The following is a 21,617-nucleotide window of genomic DNA, read 5'->3' as shown; positions in this document are numbered from 1 at the left end:
ATTAACATAATTAAAACACAGTGACTTGCAAGGAATAATATTTAGTAATGAGAATAAAATGAATACACAAAATGCACTATAAAGCAGCATATAAGTGCCATAGGTGTGGAATGAATAGGAACTATGGGACTTCAGAGGAGGGCTCCACTTAGGAGCTGCAATATGAGACAGGCCTTCAAGGATTTCAACAGATTTTAGGTTTGATAGAGGGAATGGAAGGCATTTGTTGCAGGCAGAAAGGTAACTTAATAAGTTGACTCCCTTGTAAAAAGTTAGTAGGAGTTACAGCAAGAGGTTTGATATATGTGTAAGGGTATAGTGAAAGGTAAGGCTAGAAAAGTGGGATGGAGATACATAATTGGGCAAGTGCCAGATTGAGCAGTTTGTACTAAATTTGATGGGGAACTATTGATAGTTTTTAAAATATGGTGGAGTCATGATCTGGCCAATGCTTCAGGAAGATGGTTTTGGCAAGAACACAAGACGGACTGAAGGGAAGGCAACTAAGCAGGAGACTAAACAGGAGAGCACAGCAAAAGTCTCGACCTAGGTTAACCAATACCTGACCTAGGGTCGTGGCAATAGAGCTAGAGAGGTGGGGGCAGCTGGAAGGGCCATTGTGTAGAAAGTATAGTATTTATACCTGTGCAGTCCAATATAGTAGCTCCTAGTTAAGGCTCTTTAAATGTAACTTTAATTAAAATTAAATAGGATTTAAAATTCAGGCCAGGCGTGGTGGCTCATGCCTGTAATCCAAGCACTTTGGGAGGCTGAGGCGGGCAGATCACGAGGTCAGGAGATTGAGACCATCCTGGTCAACATGGTGAAACCCCGCCTCTACTAAAAATAAAAAAATTAGCTGGCCGTGGTGGCCTGCGCCTGTAGTCCCAGCTACTCAGGAGGCTGAGGCAGGAGAATCACTTGAACCTGGGAGGTGGAGGTTGTAGTGAGCCAAGATTGTGCCACTGCACTCCAGCCTGGTGACAGAGTGAGACTCTGTCTCAAAAAAAAAAAAAAATTTTAGTTTCTCGGTTGCATTAGCTGCATTTAAAGTGCTCAATAGCCATATGTAACTCCTGTATTGGACTATGCAGATAAAGAACATTTCCATCACAGTGCAATGTTTATTGAACAGTGCAGCTCACTATGCTTTAGGGACTAATTGGGCATAGAATGAGGAAGATGGATTAAAGGAGGCTTCGGTTTGGCAGCTGAGTGACTGAGAAAGGTAGTGCCATGAACAGAAAAGAGGAAGTCAGGAAGAGGAGGAGCTGAATTTAGGAAGAAAGGTGTTGTTTAGTTTTGTCAAATACTAGGCCAGATAAAGTGTCTACACAGATGGTCAGATATCCCTGGTGAAAGGAAAGGGCAGGGAAAGCAAAGTGCCCATTGGGTTCTCCCAAAGCTTGTAAAGGAACCCTGGGAGGATTTAATTGGTTTATCTCCTCCTGCACTCAGTTTTTCCCGTTTGTGCAGCTCCCTGAAGATTATGAGTGGGCAATCCAGTTCCTCAACCTCTCCAAACCAATGGTTCACATATACCGTGATGAGGACAGAGGCCCAAGGGCTTTGCTGTTTCCTTAGCTCCTTGGAGCCAGCCTCAACCTTTTTCTTACAGATGCTTTGTGCTTCCTCTCCCCTAACCGCCTTACTCACCCTTCCCCATGCTCAACCTTTGGAAAGTCCCCTTGCCCTCACTTGTTTGATTACTTCCTCTCAAACTACTTCTCACAGGGACCACACCAAACCATTGACGCCACCACTTTTTACTTGCCCTGTCTTCCCTCCCAGCTTAAATTCCAAGGTCTATCACTATAATCACTCCCTTACATAATGCTTCTACCCTTCTCACTGGCTTTCCCCAGCAAAACTCAGACCTGGTCAAATACAATTCTCCTCCAACCCCCAAGCAATGGAGTGTGGTTGGCGGAGAATCTCACGGCCTTGCTGAGTGGTCTCGCTTTAATGTATGATCATCAATTCAAGAGGGCCCTCAGCACTGTCCATGCTACGCTTCTCTAGTCACTTTTCCACTCTTCGAGGAGATTATTTCTCACCTTCTTCTAGCTCCTTTAATAGCCAACAGCTTTTCATTGCATAGAGAACAGATCTTACCTCATCAATCCCAGTGAGGCAGCCAGTACATATGGCACTCAGTGGAAACTGGGAAAAGGTCCATACGTGTGTGTGTGGGTATGCATGTGTGTGTATGCACATGTGTGTGTGTTATATGCAGGACTGCTAAAATGCACCACCTCTCCTGGTGGAGCAATCAGAAAAGTACCCCTTCCTCCAGGCTGATGTGACCCCACCAGGGCACATGGCTTTGTGGGCAAAACAAGGGCTACATTTCAGCTCCTACCTGCCGCCTCTGCTCTGCAGGGGCCTGAGCGTGCCACCACCAAATGTACTGCCTAATCTATCTGCATCTGCACCCAGACACTCTACCCTCTCTCCAGAAATAGTGTGTGAATACATTCCCTTACTCCTATCCTAGGCCAACCCTTTCACTTCTGTGCTAGATCCAATTGCTTCTCACCTATTTGAGGACACTCTTTCTCCCGTTGTCTCCTCTTGCCTTCTGTGTCATCAATTTTACCTCTCTTACGGAGTCGCGTTCTGTCGCCCAGGCTGGAGTGCAGTGGCGTGATCTCGGCTCACTGCAAGTTCCGCCTTCCAGGTTCATGCCATTCTCCTGCCTCAGCCTCCCGAGTAGCTGGGACTACAGGCGCCTGCCACCATGCCTAGCTAATTTTTTTTGTATTTTTAGTAGAGATGGGGTTTCACCGTGTTAGCCAGGAGGGTCTCAATCTCCTGATCTCGTGATCCACCCGCCTTGGCCTTCCAAAGTGCTGGGATTACAGGTGTGAGCCACCGCGCCCGGCCCAATTTTACCTCTCTAAAGAATCATTCCGGCTGGGCGCGGTGGCTCACATCTGTAATCCCAACACTTTGGGAGGCTGAGGCGGGTGGATCACCTGAGGTCGAGAGTTCGGGACCAGCCTGGCCAACGTGGAGAAGCCCTGTCTCTAATAAAAACACAAAATTAGTCGGGCGTGGTGGCACATGACGGTAATCCCAGCTGCTTTGGAGGCTGAGACAGGAGAATCGCTTGAACCAGGGAGTTAGAGATTGCAGTGAGCCGAGATCACACCACCACACTCCAGCCTGGCAACAGAGCAAGACTCCGCCTCAAAAAAATAAAAATCATTCCAGCATACTAAAATGAGAAAAAGCATTTCTCATCTTAAAATACCCTCCCTTGATCTCAAGTACCTCTCTGGCTACTGCCCTTCTCTCCTTCACAGCAAAGCCTCTCAAGAGCTGTTTAGAACACTTTCTCTTCCTCACCTCCCATCCTATTAACATACCCTAATCAGACTTTCTCCCCTATGACTCCACTGAAACTGTTTTCATCAAGGTCATCAGCAACTTCATCAGGCCACATCCAGTGTTCAAATTCTCAGTCCTTATCTTACTAATTTCAGCAGTATCTGATAAGACTCTTCACTGCCTCCTTCCTGAAACAATTATCTTGTTTTCCAACGCTTCACCTTCTCTTGGTGTTTCTCCTGCCCTGACTGGTAGCTCCTCCTTTTCTACTTAACCTTCAAGTGTTGGAGTGCCTCTTGGTCCTTTCCTTCAGCTATCTCCCCTCCCTATGTGATCCTAACTAGACTTAAGACTTAAAAAGTATCTATGTGCTAATGAATCCCAAATGTATCTCTCTAGACTCATATATCAATTGTTTATTCAATATCTCCATTTGGATGTATAACAGGCACCTTAAACATAACATGTGTAAGAAAAGACTCTTGATTTCCCCATCCCCAAATCTGCTCCTCCATTTCATTAAGTGGCACCGCCATTAACTCAGTCATCAGGCCCGAACCTAAGAATCAACTCTTGATTTCTTTTTGTTCTTTCACGCACTATGCCCCAAATCCAAATCCATTCCAATCAAAATGTATCTAAATAAAATAAAATAGCCTTCTTCTCATCCTGTCAGTGGCTGCCAGGCTAGTTAGTCCAAGCTACCTTACTGGTATCCCAAGGACATCTGTGCTTCCCCATTGTGTATTTTACACACATCAGCAGGACTAACTTTTAACAATGTGAATCAGATGCGGTCATTCCTCGGCTCACCCTTCTCTCATGGTTTCCAGTTCCTGTTATAATGGCCCACAGGCTTCACTGGATCTGGCCACTGGCCCACCTCTCCGAGCCTAGCTGGTACTGCTCTTGGGCTGGCTGACGCTGCTCAGCCATGCCGGCCTTTCACTGTTTCTGCAACATGGCAGGCGTATCCCCACCTCTGGGTTTATGGTTGATTTTCTCTCAGCCTGGAAAGGCTATTCCTCCTCCCGGCCCGCGTGTTTGCAAGACTTATTCCTTCATCCCGTGTGTACGCGCTCAAAGGTCTTCTTTGAGAGGCAGTATCTCACCAGGTGTAAAGTCACCCTATCCCCTGCTTTATTTTTCTCCACACCACTTATCACTACCTGCAATTTTTGTCACTTGTTTGTTGTCTGTCTCCCCTCTCCCACTCCACTAGCATGCAAGCTGCAAGAGGGTCTTTGCCTGTCTATGACTTTATCCCTCTGCGCTTAGTTAGAACAGCGCCTGGAACCTAACAGGTGCTCAATTAGGGCTTGTCGAATGGTTGCGTTCCCTCCAAATTCTCTTCTTGAATCTTTGGACCCTTCCTCATTTTTTTTTCCGGTCTTACCCACCTCCCATCCCGCCCCATGCAAAGCTAAAACTCCCCGCCCCTTCCCGGTAGTTCCAGGCTTTCCCGGCTCCAGTGTGCGCGGCTCCTTTAAGCGGACCCCGGAACGCCGTGGGGAAGGCGGGGCCGAAGCCCAGCCGTCGCCAACTTGGAGGGGCGGGGCAGAACCAGGGGGCGGGGCCTGCGTGGTGCGTGCGTGCGCGTTCTGGAGGAGGTGCCGCCGCCGCTCCCGAGGCCGCCGCCGCCGCCGCTGCTATCGCCGCGCAGAGCCGGAGCAGGAGCCACGGCCGAGAGGAGGGAGGAGGAGGAGGAGGAGGTGGAGGAGGTGGAGGAGGCGCCGGACCGGGGGGGTGAGTGAGGGGCGGGGAGCCCCAGACGGCCCCAGACGGAGCGGGGGGCGCGGGTCGGCCGAGCCGAGGGTGAGGCGGCTCATGTCGCCGGTCAGTCGCCTGGCTCCCCCTTCCTCCTCCGCGTTCCATCGGTGTCCGGGGCGGCGGCCCGGGGGCCTGGCCGGCGGGAGGGGCCGGGGATCTGGGAGGCCCGGCCGCCGCCAGGGCCAGAGCCAACCACGCCCGCAGACCGACCCGGTCGACTGTAGGCCTGCGGGAGACCGTCGGGAGGGGCCCCGGCCGGCTGTGGGAGAGAAAGAGGACATTGTGTCCCCCACCCTTCAGCTCCCCGAGGTGTCATAGCACAAGCCCATTTCCCTCGCCGTCTCCCCAGACACGGTGCCCTCGTACCTCACTGCCTGAGAGAAGTAGAAGGTTGGACATCGCTGCCTTCCTTCTCTTGCATGTCCCCTGTCTAGGGTCAGAGCTTCCTTCAAACCCAGCTCTCCCTTTTGGGCCGGCGGGGGCGAGGGGGGGACACACGGGGAACGGGGTTGGAGGGTTGGGTGAATTCTCTGTCCTCTGCTGTAGAAGTGCGGGTAGACTGGAACGTTGCTGTCTCCGGGCTCACTTCTGTCAGGGTTCGGGGTCTCCCTTTCCTTCCTTTATTCCCACAGTTAATAGGGCTGACATCTACATCCCACTCCACCTTCCAGCCCCTTTCCCGCCTTCTTTACCGTCATGTCTTCTGTAGCTTACCATGTGTTCGCCTTTTCAGTGTTACTTTTCATGGGTCTCTGCTTCTTCCCTGAATTTTGTTAGGGAAGAGGTCGCGGTGTGATTCTTGTTATCCTTCAAACTAGCGGCTTGGTAAGAGTATCTCTTGCCCCCTTAATCAGGAAGTTAAGGACGGTGTCTTCAGCCGAGTTGTGTAATTTACTGCTACGGGGAGAAGATGAGAGGAAGACATTTGTGCCTACAAAATGGGATCTACTCATAGGGCTGAGAACCAGAGTTTAGGGAACCTTTGACCTCTTGGAAAAAGAACTGCCATTGAGGAGTAATGCATTCTGTTTTGGGAGGGAAAATCATTTTGTTACTTCTTTGAAGGGAGGAGGTATAAGAAATGAAATAGAATAATAGAGCAGAAGGTGAATGAGCCACAGCCCTACAGGTAGCCACTCTTCTTCTTAGGTGGCGCATGATGTTTTTGTTTTGATTACTGTAAGAGTAAAGTATCAGCTCTTAGATTTAACTTGGGGCTCCTACCTTCAAAAGCGTGAAGGGCCGTCTCAGAAGAGATGCTGCTGGAAACAGGATTTGGAAACTTTCTTTGGGTTTCCTGTCAGAATGTGTGGGGGTGGACATGCCTATGTGTAGTTTTTCTTTCCTTGTGATGTAATTTATTTCTGTGATACTTTGACATAATAAGCATTAAATTAGGCCCCAGACTTTCTGTCTTTATTATGCTTTCCTGTAACATTTTTGTTTTGAAATTATGTAGTTCGATATTCTTTTGTAGCGTGATATTTCAGTGAATCCTGTCTAGTTTTCTTGGTGTTTTAAATTATGGCCTACTTCAGATACGATTAGCTGTTAGGTATTGAGGATCATACATGTTCAGTATTTGTTGAATGAATTGAATGATTACAAAGATGAGTCTAGGTATTAAATCTTCTGTCCTTTTGAGAGGTACCCTATATTAGGATATTGCAGTCCATTTCCAGTTTGTAAGATAGTAATTCTTAACCTTTTCTAGGCCACTGACACCTTTGAGAATATGATGAAATATATAAACTCTCTCCCCAGAATAAAGTTAATAGGCATTTATTCACAAAATTTTGCATTAGTTTTAGGGACCCTCTGAGGCCAACCATGAACTTATGTCTTAGAAGTGAACTGGATGGAATCCCTCAGTGTTACACGGTTCCATATTAAAACAGCTCAAAAGCCTTTGTTCACTTTTTGTATGGCCTCAGGAAGGACAGTATCTACACTTAATATACCCCAGAAGACAGGTATATTCATATACGTTGTTCCTGTAGTCCTTCTGAAAATGAATCCCAAGGAAATATTCCAAAAGAAAGAAAATGTTGTATATGCACATATTCGTTTAATTATTTTAATAGATGGGAAGAAAAGGAAACTACTTGCCCAACAGCAGAAAAATACACAATTTTGCAATCACTGAAAAAGGTTAGAAATGAAGATTATTAATCTCCTAATTGATCTTCCAGCTTCCACTCTTGCCCCTCCACGCCAAGTTGATTTCCACACAGCAGCTACAATGATGCTTACAAACTTCAGGAACACGTCTCTCTTCTATTCAAAACCCTGCAGTGTTTTCCCATCTCATTCACAGTAAACTCCAAAGTTCTTACCATGGCCTACAAGCCTCACAGCTGCCCAGCTATTTCCCTAATCTCAAGCCCCTTTACTTTTCCTCTTGCTTACTGTACTCCAGCCACACTGGCCTCCTAGATCCCAAAAAGGTCAAATACACTGAGGTGTCTGCACTTAGTGTCCTCTCTGCCTGTAACCTTTTCCCCCAAGGCAGTATATATCCCTCACTTCTTCAGGTCTCTGCACCAGTCTCAGGTCTTCCCTTACTACCCTTCCCTGCCACTGTTTCTGTCCCCTCACCCTACCTTATACTCTTAAGACTAGGTTATACTAATTTTGACAGCCACAGTTGTTGACAAACATTTCATGGTAATGTCGCTTGTATACTTGCATTGGACATTATTGTTTAACATTTAAAAAATAATGTCAGTCATAAAAAGATAACTTTCAGATTGTTAAGTTGAATTTTTCAATAGCTCACATTTAAAGTTCGGATGTTAGCTTACCTCTCTTCAGCATTTAACTACAGGATGCTGGTTGTTGGATACAAAGATTAATTAGACAGGGTCTCTGCCCTCAGGGAGTTTCACAGTCTGTCATTGTTTGTATTGTAATAGTTAAGTTACTCCAGATCTTGCCAGTGTTTAGTGTTACCCATGAACTTTAGTGTATGGTTGATGATATTTTATATAAAATAGGGATTAGACATCCAAATTTTCATGTTGGTAATTGTTTTTTTTCCTTAGGGATATTTTTAAAAATTAAATTTTTTTTGAGACGGAGTCTTGCTCTGTCACCCAGCCTGATGTGCAGTAGTGCAATCTTGGCTCACTGCAACCTCTGCCTCCTGGGTTCAAGCGATTCTCCTGTCTCAGCCTCCCGAGTAGCTGGGATAACAAGTACCCACCACCACGCCCAGCTAATTTTTTTTTTTTTTTAATTGTTAATAGAGATGAGGTTTCCCCATGTTGGTCAGGCTGATCTCAAACTCCTGACCTCAAGTGATCCAACCACCTTGGCCTCCAAAAGTGTTGGGATTACAGGTGTGAGCCACTGTGGCTGGCAACAAAGGAATTTTTAATGGTATCTGTAATTTGTTTAATTTCTGTTTTGTATGATGCTTTTAGAATTTTATAGCTGTGACAGCCCCATGTTTTGTTCGTTGCAGTAAATTGTGTAGGTACTTAGTTGAAGACTCACAGTTGAATTTTTTAATTGTTGTAATTTTTTATAGTTCAAAAAAGAGACTTTTTTTTTTTTTTTTTTTTTTTTTGAGGCAGAGTGTTGCTCTGTCACCCAGGCTGGAGTACAGTGATGTGATCTCGGCTCACTGCAACCTCTGCCTCCCAGGTTCGAGGGATTCTCCTGCCTTAGCCTCCTGAGTAGCTGGGATTACAGGCGCGTGCCACCACATCCAGCTAATTTTTGTATTTTTTTAGTAGAGACAAAGTTTCACCATGTTGGTCAGGCTGGTCTTGAACTCCTGACCTCTTGATCCGCCCGCCTCGGCCTCCCAAAGTGCTGGACTCCTGTGGCTGAGACTATTGTTTTTGTTAAATAGGTCAACATTGAAATTTTATTTGGTTTATAGGGGATGATGACACCAGCCAGTTTTGATAGAAAACTACCACTGTGAGGGCTTTGCCCAGAATTTCTGGTTCTGGAACCTAGATGGCTTGATTTGGCATAGGTGGGGAGCTTTGACATCTATACAAGGGAGTGGGTTGAATCACTTGAGTTACTTGAAAGCACCTTGCTCTGTTTCTGACATGTGATAGGGACACCATAAATGTTCATTGAACCTCAGATCACTTCTAATCTCGTGATTCTAAAATTCTCTTATTTTAGTTGGTCAATGAAAATAACTAATGTAAAGCATTTATATTTTAATATTGGGATACATTTGAAATTGTGAATGTAAGTTTACTTGTTTATAATGTCCCTTTTCAAATTAATTGGTTATAACAATTAATTGATTACATCTAATCATTTGTAAGAAGAGTTACAGCCTATTTCCAAGAATTTTTTGCTTATTCTGATGTCATGTAATTGCTGCATTACTTAATGCCAGATTCATATCTTATGAAAAAGATTAGCATTAAACAAAAATACTTAAGCTTTAGTATGTTACTGAGACAGATGAAGTGTCCATTTTTTCTTTTATTGTGTGCATGAAGTATGGGGATTACAAGCAGTAGTTTTTATGTGCTTTTAGTTTTTCATATACAAAGATAATGTTAATATTAGCTCATTTACATTTTGAAACTTTTGTAATAGTGGTATAGATTTGCACCGCATAATTCACATTCTCTCAGTCCCCTGCACACAGTTGTGAGATGACTGGTTAAGAGGGCACTTTGTTTCAAAGTTAAATGATCCAGATGAGTATTGAGCCTATAAGCTTAGCTTTGTTCATTATCATGAGGTTCTGATCAACAAAGCAGTTCAACAGAGAACCATGCCGTGCTCTCATTTCCGCTTGAAAATAAGCCTTTTAGAGGTAGAAGGTACAAACATGCATATACACATGCACCAATAAAAAAAGGAAATTATGTATGGTTATTAAGGTACAGTTGAAACAGGAAATAACGTGCTTTTATAGGTGGTTTAAAAATAATTCTTTTAATAAAATTTTCAGAAATACATGATATACGCATGGAAAATTAAATGTTTTATGAAATAAACTCCAATCAGTAGACAAGTTAATGGCTTTTTTAAAAGCACTAATGACTTGTTTACTTAGGCTATATAAATTTAGGTTAGATAAATCTGAAAAAAAATTTCTTTATAAATCACTCAAATTTTCCCAGTGTTTCTTACCTCTAACCTATTTAGTTTACACTGGTAGAGTGGTTCAAAGTGTTAAAGTTAACCAAATTTAAAATTAAATATGTAATCATATGTTTTAGTGTCCAAATGTATTTAAATTAGGCCATATTTCATAAGAATAGCAGTATATTAAACTAAAAAAGCTAATAAAAGATACTATTGGGTTAATTAAAACTTGAAGTGCCTTACCTTGAACTTCTAGGTGTATACACCTATAACATGTTACTCATTCATGGTTTTTTGCAGTGCAGTGCTGTACCCACTTGTTCTGGAGGTAAAAGATAATTTTGTTCATGATAGGACTGTGGTTTAGCTGTCTTTCGTTTTTTAACTGTTTTCTTTTTTGTTTTGTTTTTGTCTTTAGAAAAGACAAAACTATAAAAAGAGGCACAAAGAACTGAATGCAACTATTTGGACATATCCCAAATGCAGTTTATATGACTCTAAGTTAGTAGTGGAAATCTCTTATTGCTGACTATACATTTCAGATATGTCAGATGTGTAATCCAGAGAGTAAATTCACTCACTGTATTTTCAGTGATATTTTAAAATTCATTTATCAGTAGGATCATTCTGTTCTAGACAAGTTGGCTATATTATAAAACATTAAGCAAGCAGGCACTAAGTTAAATATTGTAGCAGTTAAAATTTAATGCTAATCTTTCAGTTTTACACAGTTAACAATCTAGCCCAAATCTATTGATACCTTTGGAACTACCCTTTAAATTCCATCCTATGCTTGTGAAAAGGTTGCATAATTTCTTTTCCTTTTTCTCTCTTCTCTTCCTCTTTCTTTTTCTTTTTCTATTTCCCTTTTCTTCCTTTTTCTTTCACAGAGTCTTGCTATATCACCCACGCTGTTCTCCACCTCCTGAGCTCAAGCTATCCTCCCACTTCAGCCTCCTGAGTAGCTGGGACTACAGGCGTGTGCCATCACAGTTAATTCATAATTTCATTAATAGATTTCAGATTCAGTCATTGAACAGATGTTTAAGTAACCCCAAATTAGGCTCTTTGATGGATACTGAGATGTGAAGGTGTAGTTTCTGCTTGAAGGAATTTATAGTCTAGCAGTTTATTTTGTTTGCCACAGCCTGTCATGTGTTTTATATATCAGTGTTGTATTTTCATGATAGAGTGAAAATAGAATGATACTCATTTTTTAAGTAAAATAAATTGTGAACATTTCAAATTCCCTTAGTTGGTGAACAGCTATTTCAGTGGTCTTGTTTTCTCACAGCTTATGAGTATTAGACCAAATCAGTTTCCCAGTTGTTTAAAATAGAGTTAAATAAGAATTGTTTGCTTTACTGCCTGTTTTACTTCAGTCCAAGACTTATTTTTTGTAAATAGCTTTTCTGCATACGTACACACACACACACACACACACACACACACACACATGCATGTATATACACACATTGTAGGGAAGTTGTTTCCTGGTTCAGCTAGCAATTTCAGTTCTCTGTTTAACGTCAGAAGTTGTTTTGTAGAATGGCGTGTTAATGTTTTTTTCCACACTGATTAAAATCATCCTTTGCCACTAAAGTCAACTATCTGCTAGGACAGAAATGTGCAAATAGACAACATGCATAAATGTGCATTTTTAGTGAATGTTGTTAGCTTGACAGTTTTATTTTCAAGATCCTCTTCTCTCCCGACCTAATTAATTATTATGTGTTTATAAGGCAACAGTAATATATTTAGTTAGTTTGTAAAATGAGAGTAATTTTTCTGGTTTTTCCATTTTTGCATGTTTTGAGTTTGGATTAATTAGACATGTATTATTCTCAGTAGACATATATAATAAAATAGTCCATTTAACTGTGATTCTTTCTCTTGGAACATTGGCTGACTTTTAGATAGTGAGCCTTGTACAGTTTCATAAATACAGGTACTACTGAGTTTTGGATGACATTCTTTACACAACCTAAAAGTAAAGGTGAGCATAATAGAAGCTGGAAACAAGCTGCTGGGCATAATAGAAGCTGGAAACAAGTCTGACGTTTTCTTTGCACTAGGAAATGTATTTCTTATTCCAAGTAATATGCCCTTGTTACGTTCAGGATCTTTTTCAGTGGTTATAACTGCTTAAACATTTTTTTTTCTGTTTAAAGTAATTCATGTTATACTGTGGCAAATTTTGAAAAAAATGTTAAGTGTAAAGAATAAATTGAAAACATCCATGATCCTATCATCTAGAAAAAATTACTACTGATACTTTAATATACATTTTTCCAGTTTGTTCTTGCATGTACAGATTTTTTATTTATTTATTTTTTTATGAAACTTAGAATTATAACTTTATATATACTGTTTTGATCATACTTTTTTTTTCCTGAATGGGATGTTGGTCTCCTAGTTTGAGACTTTAAAGTTGATTCTTTATAATATTACTGTTTTAAATAACACTGGGACAAACATTTTTTGTACATGTATCTTTGATTGCATCTCTGTTTTTTTTTTCTTCCTGTAGGATAGATTCCCAGAAGTGGGATAACTGGATCAGAGGGTGATTACCCTGTGTATAAGAGTATGTGTCTCACTGCACCTTCAATGGCATTGAGTAGGTCAGTTTTTACAATCTTTGCCAATGTGATAGATATCTGTTACATTCTTGGGTGGTAATAGCAGAAATCCTCATATTATTAATAATCTGTAAAACCATCATAGTGTATGAAAGAAATTTGCAATTGTCTTCCAAAAAACTTATTGAAATGAGTTTCTTTAAAAATATTTTAGGTAAAAGTAATCTGTGACCAAAAAAAAATTACTGATTAAAGTTGGAATTTGAGCATTTTTTTTTTTGGAGAGCTAGAATTTTAATGTTCTTTTATTAAAATGACAAATATGAGAAAGCTTGTTTTATAGTATGTAATAAGTATAAATATTATGTAAAACTAAATTATTTCAGATAGATGAAGGGGGTAGTCACATGGTTCTGACTTTGAAAAAACAAAAAAAAATCTGTTAATGTTTAGAGCAGTAGCTCTGGAGTTAGGCAGCCTGGGTTTGTGTCCTTGCTTTGCCACTTACTAAGTACATGATTTGAGGCAACCTGCTAAATATGTGTATGATTTGATTTTTCTACACCTTGGCTTCCTTATTTTTATAAAAGGAGAATAATATCTACCCCATAGGATTGTTGAGAGGACTAGAATAATGTGTAAGACCACTTGGCACATAGGTATTTAATAAAAACTAGCTATTTTCGTTAAATTTGTTTTTTCTGCCAGTCTCCTCAAGGGCAAGAAATATCTCATTTTTGTGTTCTTGTTTACATGAATAAATACTGAAATGCAAATGGTCTGTGGTGAGCAGTGGCAGCAGGAGGAGAATGATGGACATTCTTTGTGGTAGGAATGGCATGTGCCAAGATAGAAAGAAAGTTCAGGAGAAGTTGGAGGACAGGTGATTAATTTGACAGAAGAAGCCTAGGCTTTTGTATAGTTAGAAAATATGGAGATAAGGGAGAATTATGGAGATTGGGGCTAGACTTTTAAGCCATTGAATGCTAGGTTGATAAGTGTAGACTTTTTCAGGAGTACAAGCTTTGGTACGTGGAAAATGATAAAAGCATTCATCAAAAAGCAGATGAATTTGCTTGTAGAGTAGAGAATGAATTGAGGAAGGAAGAGGTTGAAGACAGGGAATCTGGATTAATAGTAACACAGGTAAGGTAAGATCTGAGGGTTTAAAGGAAAACAAGAGGGAGGGTTTTGGAGGAAGTGCTTAGGCTTTATGTTTGTGAAGATCTGTACAACCAATTTGGAGATTAAATTCAAAAGAAACAGCCTAGGCTTACATGCAGTTAGGCAGCCTTTGAGAGAAGATGGGACTCAGTACACTTTGGTTGTTACTATTGTCTTTTTAAAAATTGAAGGATAAAACATTCCAAGATTCCCATCATTTCATCAGTAAAAAGCATATATTTATGCTTTTAAAAATATATATGTACAATCTCCTGCAGTAATTTTATTTAGTTAGCATTTTGAGTTCTTAGTTAACAGGATATCTTCGCTTTTAGACTTTGTATTTCTGGAGCTATTACCTTAAAACTCTTCACTGTAAGGTGAAATTCTTCTGCATGTGGTTTTTGTAGCATTTGTGATTCCTGCAGGACTTTAAAAACACCAGTCGTGTGAGCAGAGGTGATGTGAAGTGAAATATAGACTTCTTGTTTGTTAAGCAGCTTCTAAGTAAAATATAGGAGCAAAAAAATGGGAAATTGTGTGTATGATGTTTAGAAAAACATTACTTTTAGTATTCCTGTTTTCTCTCTCAGCCCTGAATTTTCCTAATTAAAAAAAAGAGAGTTTGCAGATGCCATTTTTAGTCATTCTAGTACCTGACTAGAGCTCTACTCATACTTTCCACTTGACTGAATAATATAAAGCAAGTTAGCCAGAGATTGATATTAATAGTATTTCTTTTTGACTGATAAGTAAACTCACATGAACTGTGAATTGTCTGCTCGGTATCTTCCAATGGAGAAAAGAAGCAACCACCAATTTAAAAAAATACAGGCTTGTGATACTTCTAAGGTGTTTGCATTTTTTAAAACAGTGAGTCGTCATACCTTTCTTAATGTTTCTTTTAGTTTCCAAATACTGCCTAAATTCAGAAATAAAGTACTTATTATTTTTATTCAAATCTCTTCCCTTTAAAACTATCCTTGAAAATATTTTTAAATTAATAAGCAAATGTAACTCACAGTGCTTGTAGTGTTGGGGATTGTGTGCGTGTGACTTTTTTTTACAAATACTGTGTTTTTCCTATGTGAATCTGCAAAAGCCCAGATCTGGTCAACTGAGTGAAATTTCATTTGCTAAAGGGACCTCAGATATTCAAAATGATGATTTTAATGTCTACAAACTATAAGAGTCTCTTTTGAATAGGTTTGAGGATACTTCTGCCTGTTTGTCCAGCAGAAATCTGAACTACAGTCATTCTCTCCCCATCACTCCTACTCCTTAAACTATAGCTGAGAGAATAGCATAGTCCTTAGTTTGGGCCATTCTGGCATTGTCACTATGATGGCTTGTTGTCTTACATTTTTAGAAACGTGCTTGCATCTTGACAGAAAAAATAAATTATTAAATTAAGTAGCTAGCAGTTTATGGTATACTGTTATAAGATAGTTCATTTAATTTTTACATGAGGTGACATACGAAATGTCTGAAATATGAAAAGACTTTTATATGCTTCTGTCCCGAAGGATTAAAATAAAACAAAATGAAGTGTACTGGTTGAATAGAATATTATGTACATTTTTCTTTATCGGAAGATTTTTTCATACTCCTTTTGAATCAGCAATTTTGAATGCTAAATATAAATTCTTGACTAAGAAATCAGTCATTCCCTTCAGTAATAATAAACAGTTTGGTTAGTCGTCCAACATGTATTTATTGAGTGATTATTGAGTGCTTAATACTATTCTAGGAACCACAGATTTAGCAGTGAATAAGACGTGCTTTCATGGCAATTTTTATACCACTGAAGGGTTGATGATAGTAGAGAGACACACTAGAAAAACAAGTAAATAAGATAATTTCAGAGGTCCCAAATGCCATGAAGAAACTATAGCAAGATGAAATGATAGAGAATGATGAAAGGGTTTTAAATTGAGTGTTGTGGAAAAGCTCACTGAGATGGTGATATTTAATGTGGCACCCGAATTACAAAATGCCAGACACATAACAGTATATAAGAAGAATGAGCTCTTTTCCTTTCTCTGCCATCGTGGTGTGTTCTTGACTCCGCTTCTCGCCATGTCTTCTCACAAGACTTTCAGGATTAAGCGATTCCTGGCCAAGAAACAGAAGCAAAATCGTCCCATTCCCCAGTGGATTCGGATGAAAACTGGAAATGAAATCAGGTACAACTCCAAAAGGAGACATTGGAGAAGAACCAAGCTGGGTCTATAAGGAATTGCACATGAGATGGCACACATATTTATGCTGTCTGAAGGTCACGATCATGTTACCATATCAAGCTGAAAATGTCACCACTATCTGGAGATTTCGACGTGTTTTCCTCTCTGAATCTGTTATGAATGAACACGTTGGTTGGCTGGGTTCAGTAATAAATATGTGAGGCCTTTCGTTTTTTTAAAAAAAAAAAAAAAAAAAAAGAATGAACCAGGCAGAGAAAGGGCCCGTTGGTGCAAAGGCCCTAAAGTGGGAAGCAGATCATCATGTTTAAGGAAGAACAAAAAGACCCTTGTCATCACAAGGCTAGGAAAACCCTGGTAGATGAGGTTGATAGGGAACAGCTCACTGGATATCATTATTTCTCTTTATGGGTAAATATATGCAACTTGTGAATTTGAAGATGGTGTTACTAATAATACTCATTTAAATCTGTAGGGTAACCAGTAGTTTTTCTAGACATACAGAATCACTAATTCCTGGTCCATAAATTGGGTTTTTCCCAGGGATCTGCAGAGATAGAAAGGAATTATGATTAGTATTACAAAAAGTCAAATGAAAATTGTGCATTTACTCTAAATAGACTTATACAGATAAAATATTATGTATCTTTTCTTTAACCAATGATTATATTGACTCAAATCATTGTCATACATTGTAGCGATTTGCAGATTGTTAAGGAAATAAAATATTGTACTTATCCCTTCAAGATCCTAGCACTGGGTTTTGTTAGTTTTTAAGTCTTTGGCAATTTGAGAATTTTGATTGGCTTTTACTTATGTGATTAATAAGATGTCATTGCAGTTGGTAGACGAAAATCTTTAAACACGTGAAATCCATGGAATAGAATAGAGTTTTTTTATAGAAAGGTTGGGAGCCATTGATTAATGTCCTATCTGTAATGGACCTACAGGGAGAAAGGAACTCATATGTTTTTGAGTGTAGACCCCTTACATCCTATTTAATTTGCACAGTAAATCTACAAAGTAGATATTGTTCTTGAACTCCTGACCTCAGTTGATCCACCTGCCTCGGCCTCCCAAAGTGCTGGGATTACAGGCGTGAGCCACCGCGCCTGGCCCAAAGTAGATATTGTTATTGTCCAGTTTTTTTACAGGTGATGAAACTCAAAGTAATTATGTAATTTGTGAAAATTTACACAGCTCTAATTATAGAGGATCATGTGGATAGTAAACTTCCAGAAGAAGGGACTTTTGCAATACAAAGCAGAAAATAGGTGATCAATACATATTTGTATCTTGCTTAAATGTAAACCTGAATGAATGAATGAGTAAATGACAGGAGACTGCCTCTGTCCCTATACTGTTTTCAGTGAGTCACACCATTTTTCTCCTAAATGAGTCTAGAAAATTTCTTCAGAAATAAAGTGACTTAACCTGTCTCTTTTTTTCATAAATCATATGGTAAAAATCCTGAGGAGAGAAATAAAGGCCAAACACTTACAAAGTATAATTTTCTCTTAGGCTTTGTTAACTGAGTAATTTGTAGAGTTTTCAGCTTTAAAAAAAAAAAAAGTCTGCTTTGCACCATAGTGTTCATTATCAATAACATCTTTTGGTTCTGTTTATATCTTAATTTTTTTTTGTAACCATTTAAGAATTTAGTATTCTGAAATGAGGTGATGGAATTACAGTAGTCCAAATGTTTATGTAGCCAATGTTAGTTGTCTACCTAATATCTATCACAGTCTGTGGGGAGTGGGGCAGGGTTGGTGGCATGTGTTTGTTTCTGTCTTCTATTAGAATATCAAAGTGTGTGATTTGTTGCTCAGAAATATGAACTGATAATTCTGGGTTATTTAATGGTTAGTAGGATAAATGAGGGCTTTTTTTTTTTTTTTTTAACTAATGCCTATACCCAGGCAGAATAGGAGTATGAAATCTCTAAACCCTGTGTTTATAAAGTTTCTAATCCTTCAAATTAATTAATATCTTAATAAATTTTAAGTTTAGTATTCTTTTAAATGAATATCATAGGAATGGATACCTAGAGGATGAAAGTAAATATAGGTAATTGAGAAATTGAAAGAAATCAGAGTAAGGTTGAGAAAGGAACATAATTATGATACAGAATTTACCATAGGGGAATAACATGGAAGTTGACATGCTAGACTGTGGAAAAGGAATTTATTTTCTCAAAAAAGAGAAATGAAATTGATGGAATGAGGGCTTGGAGGAGGTAAATTATGGTTGAAGGAGTAGAATACTTTGGATTAGATATTGGAGGCTACGGCCTGGTGTGGTGGCTCATGCCTGTAATCCCAACCCCAACACTTTGGGAGGTGGAGGCGGGCGGATCACCTGAGGTCGGGAGTTTGAGATCACCCTGACCAACATGGAGAAACCCTGTCTCCACTAAAGAAAAAAATACAAAAAAACTAGCTGGGCGTGGTGGCGCATGCCTATAATCCCAGCTACTCAGGAGGCTGAGGCAGGAGAATCCCTTGAACCTGGGAGGCAGAGGTTGTCGTGAGCCAGGATGGTGCCATTGCACTCCAGCCTGGGCAACAAGAGCAAAACTTGGTCTCAAAAAAAAGAAAAAAAAAAAAAGATACTGCAGCCTGCAGGGACCTTCAGAGAGAATATGATTAATCTGTCACCATTTGTGGCAGTATAATTACTACTTCATGAGGTATGGTGTCTTGTTGGTTTGAGTTGGAAGGACAATAAACCTAGATTGAATGAAGAGGGTTGTTGTGAAGTAACATATTTTAAAATTTGTTTCTAGTTGTCTGATACTTGTTATGACAGGTCTATAAAAGATAACTTTATATGATATTTTGGTTCTTGGTATCCTCAAAGTGTTGGTTTTTAATTTTTCCTGGTGGATTTCTGTATATCAGCTTTAGACTGCCCTACTGTTGCATCCTGCTGTTCTCCATTCTAATCATACAATTGATTTAGTAATGACATACATAACCCCTGGCACGAAGTTTTTATGTTTCAGAAAATTGTTTGGCATATAAAGTGCAAGTATCAATTTGCTCTGTAGATGTGTATCTATAAAAACTGGTGTGATTATTTAAGGATATCAGATTAACTTAAGAAAAACCATAGGCAAGTGATTTGGGAGGGAGAATCTTATAATCAGACACACCTTTATTTGCATGTTTAGATTTTCATATATTAGGTTATTTCGGTAGTGTTTCTTTTTCGTTCAAGTGGTAAGAAGCCTGGGACTTTAGTATCTCAAAATTGGTCAAATAGTATATACTCTTAAAAAAGTTTCTGTGTCTTTTGAATACTGAGTTTCACACCTAGGACAAACCTCAGTTGTAAAACATCCCTTTGAATTTTAGATTACTGTTTAATAACTTCTGACTAGTATTTCACTCAAGTGTTACAACTTTTACATTGGAATATGATAGCATTATAATTCAAGAACCAACCAAAATCTGCAGTAGAAACCATGGGTTGGAGGGTTTTAGATGATATACTCATCCTAATATTCCCATTAGGCTTCAGACGTGGACTGCTGTCACAACAGAACATTCTTGAGATTGTGTCACCACTCAGTGCCATCTGCCTACATGTGTACATAAGCTATAATAGGCCTTAGATACTGGACATAAAGAATCATTGCTTTGTGGTTTTCTTAGCTGACTCTGCTTAAGTTCTAGTGTTCTGGGCTGAGCCTGTAGTCAGTTTTGATCTTTTGCATTTATAACAACACTCCCATAACCATATGTTCAGTGTCCTCTGTGTGTTGGCATACTAAAGATGGACATGTGAAATTTTTTAATAGTGCAAGGAAATTGGCTATTTAATCAGTAAAATTTAAAGATGATTTTTAAAAACATTCAAATATTTGAGAGAGTGCCCTTTATATGAAGGACCAACTATCTCTTCCCTCCCTGGTTAATTTTCACAATATAATAAACTATTTTTTAGTTATATAGGCCAAAGTGTTTTATAGAAAATCAATCATAAAATTGCATTTGTCTGTGCTATTTTTAAAAAGTTCTCTATTGTTACATTGGTAAATGCAGATTACCAGTGTTTACATAGTATGATTTTAGTACTTATTTTTAAAATATATATCTATTCATGTGTAGAATATAGGCTAAAAGGAAACACCAAAAGACCTAGATTGTTATCTCTGATGTGTGGGTTATAGATATTTTATTATACGTTATATGTTATATGTATTATTATATGTCATATGATATTTTATTTCCCTTGTTAAGCCCTTTATGAACTTTATATTCTTTGTGTATATATGTGTGTGTATATGTGTGTGTATATATATATATATTTATTTATTTATTTATTTATTTTTTCGAGACGAAGTCTCACTCTGTTGCCAGGCCGGAGTGCAGTGGTGTGATCTCGGCTCACTGCAACCTCCACCTCCTGGGTTCAAACGATTCTTCTGCCTCAGCCTCCCGAGTAGCTGGGATTACAGGCACGCACCACCACGCCCAGCTAATTTTTGTATTTTTAGTAGAGACGGGGTTTCACCGTGTTGGCCAGGATGGTCTCAATCTGCTGACTTCATGATCTGCCCGCCTCGGCCTCCCGAAGTGCTAGGGTTACAGGCATGAGCCACCATGCCTGGCCTGTTCACATATTTGATAATCAAACTAAAAGTTCTAAAATCAATTCATTATAGAATATGAAATTAAATTTAATAAAGCTTTTAAAGATAAAGATTCTTAGGTGATAAAATGAGTTAAAGGCTTTACAAATAATAAATAGGATTTCTGAAATGGAATTTTATGTTATGGTAAACATTTTTCCTTTAAAACTAAAACAGACACAAAATTAAGTTGCCATTTTCTGGGCATGGGGATGGGAGAAATAGGAAAGGTTTTGTACTGTTGTACCTTGCCTTGGAAACCTTTTGATTCTTCTAACTCAGATTTGCTTCAGTTACGTCATATGCTGTTTTATGGATAAGTGTTTAATTATAGGATTTAAACTTATTTATATAAATGGTATGCAAAATCTTGCTTTGAATATTTGGTCGTTTGTATTTGTGGTCAGCAGGCAAAACACTTGGCAAAAGTTTGCATGTAGTGCCTACCAGTTTTTCTCAGTTTTCTCATCTGTCAGTGGAGAAAGAACAATATCTATATCTTGTTTGAGGATTAAATAAGCATGCCTGAGGTACAAGAAGCACTTAAAATTATTGCAGCTGTTATTACCCCAAAGTTGGGATTGATGTTTCTTTTTTTCCTTAGTGTTTTGTTTTGTTTCTGAAACTGTCTCACTCTGTCGCCCAGGGTGGAGTTCAGTGGCTGCAATCTCTGCTCACTGCAACCTCTGCCTGCAGGGTTCAAGCAATTCTGGTGCCTCAGCCTCCCAGGTAGCTGGGATTATAGGCTTGGGCCACCACACCCGGCTAATCTTTTTATTTTTAGTAGAGATGGAGTTTCACAGTGTTGACCAGGCTGGTCTTGAACTCCTGACCTGTGACCTCAGGTGATCCCCCCAC

General features: G+C 39.4%; 3 protein-coding genes across 10 annotated transcripts in view; 2 read left to right on the top strand and 1 right to left on the bottom strand.

Moving 5' to 3' along the window:
* Positions 1-2,763: 2,763 nt before the first annotated feature.
* LOC129057843 (uncharacterized) lies at positions 2,764-5,849 on the bottom strand. Its single transcript, XM_054548934.1, has 3 exons — positions 5,818-5,849; positions 5,470-5,721; positions 2,764-5,362 (listed from the first exon to the last, which is right to left on the bottom strand). Exons 1-3 carry the CDS (start codon positions 5,847-5,849, stop codon positions 4,726-4,728), a joined length of 921 nt encoding a protein of 306 aa, XP_054404909.1. The 3' UTR covers positions 2,764-4,725.
* RAP1A (RAP1A, member of RAS oncogene family) overlaps positions 4,937-21,617 on the top strand; it is a 100,600-nt gene continuing 83,919 nt past the window's right edge. For 2 of the 8 annotated variants that reach the window (XM_054529537.1, XM_063728220.1), the window contains exons 1-2: positions 5,003-5,079; positions 12,707-12,800. The gene's annotated coding sequence lies outside the window, so the exon portion shown is untranslated. Of the gene's footprint in view, positions 5,080-12,706; positions 12,801-21,617 lie in introns of all 8 variants that reach the window. The other 6 variants (XM_024246737.3, XM_054529542.1, XM_054529524.2 and 3 more) reach the window with 6 other exon arrangements.
* Positions 15,937-16,371, top strand: LOC112133351 (large ribosomal subunit protein eL39). The gene has a single exon (XM_024246745.3). The coding sequence runs from the start codon at positions 16,002-16,004 to the stop codon at positions 16,155-16,157; it is 156 nt and encodes a 51-aa protein (XP_024102513.2). The 5' UTR covers positions 15,937-16,001; the 3' UTR covers positions 16,158-16,371.

The sequence above is a fragment of the Pongo abelii genome, chromosome 1 (assembly GCF_028885655.2).
Source record: "Pongo abelii isolate AG06213 chromosome 1, NHGRI_mPonAbe1-v2.0_pri, whole genome shotgun sequence".
In the NCBI taxonomy this organism is placed as follows: Eukaryota; Metazoa; Chordata; class Mammalia; order Primates; family Hominidae; genus Pongo; species Pongo abelii.
This window is presented reverse-complemented; position numbering and strand designations above follow the sequence as displayed.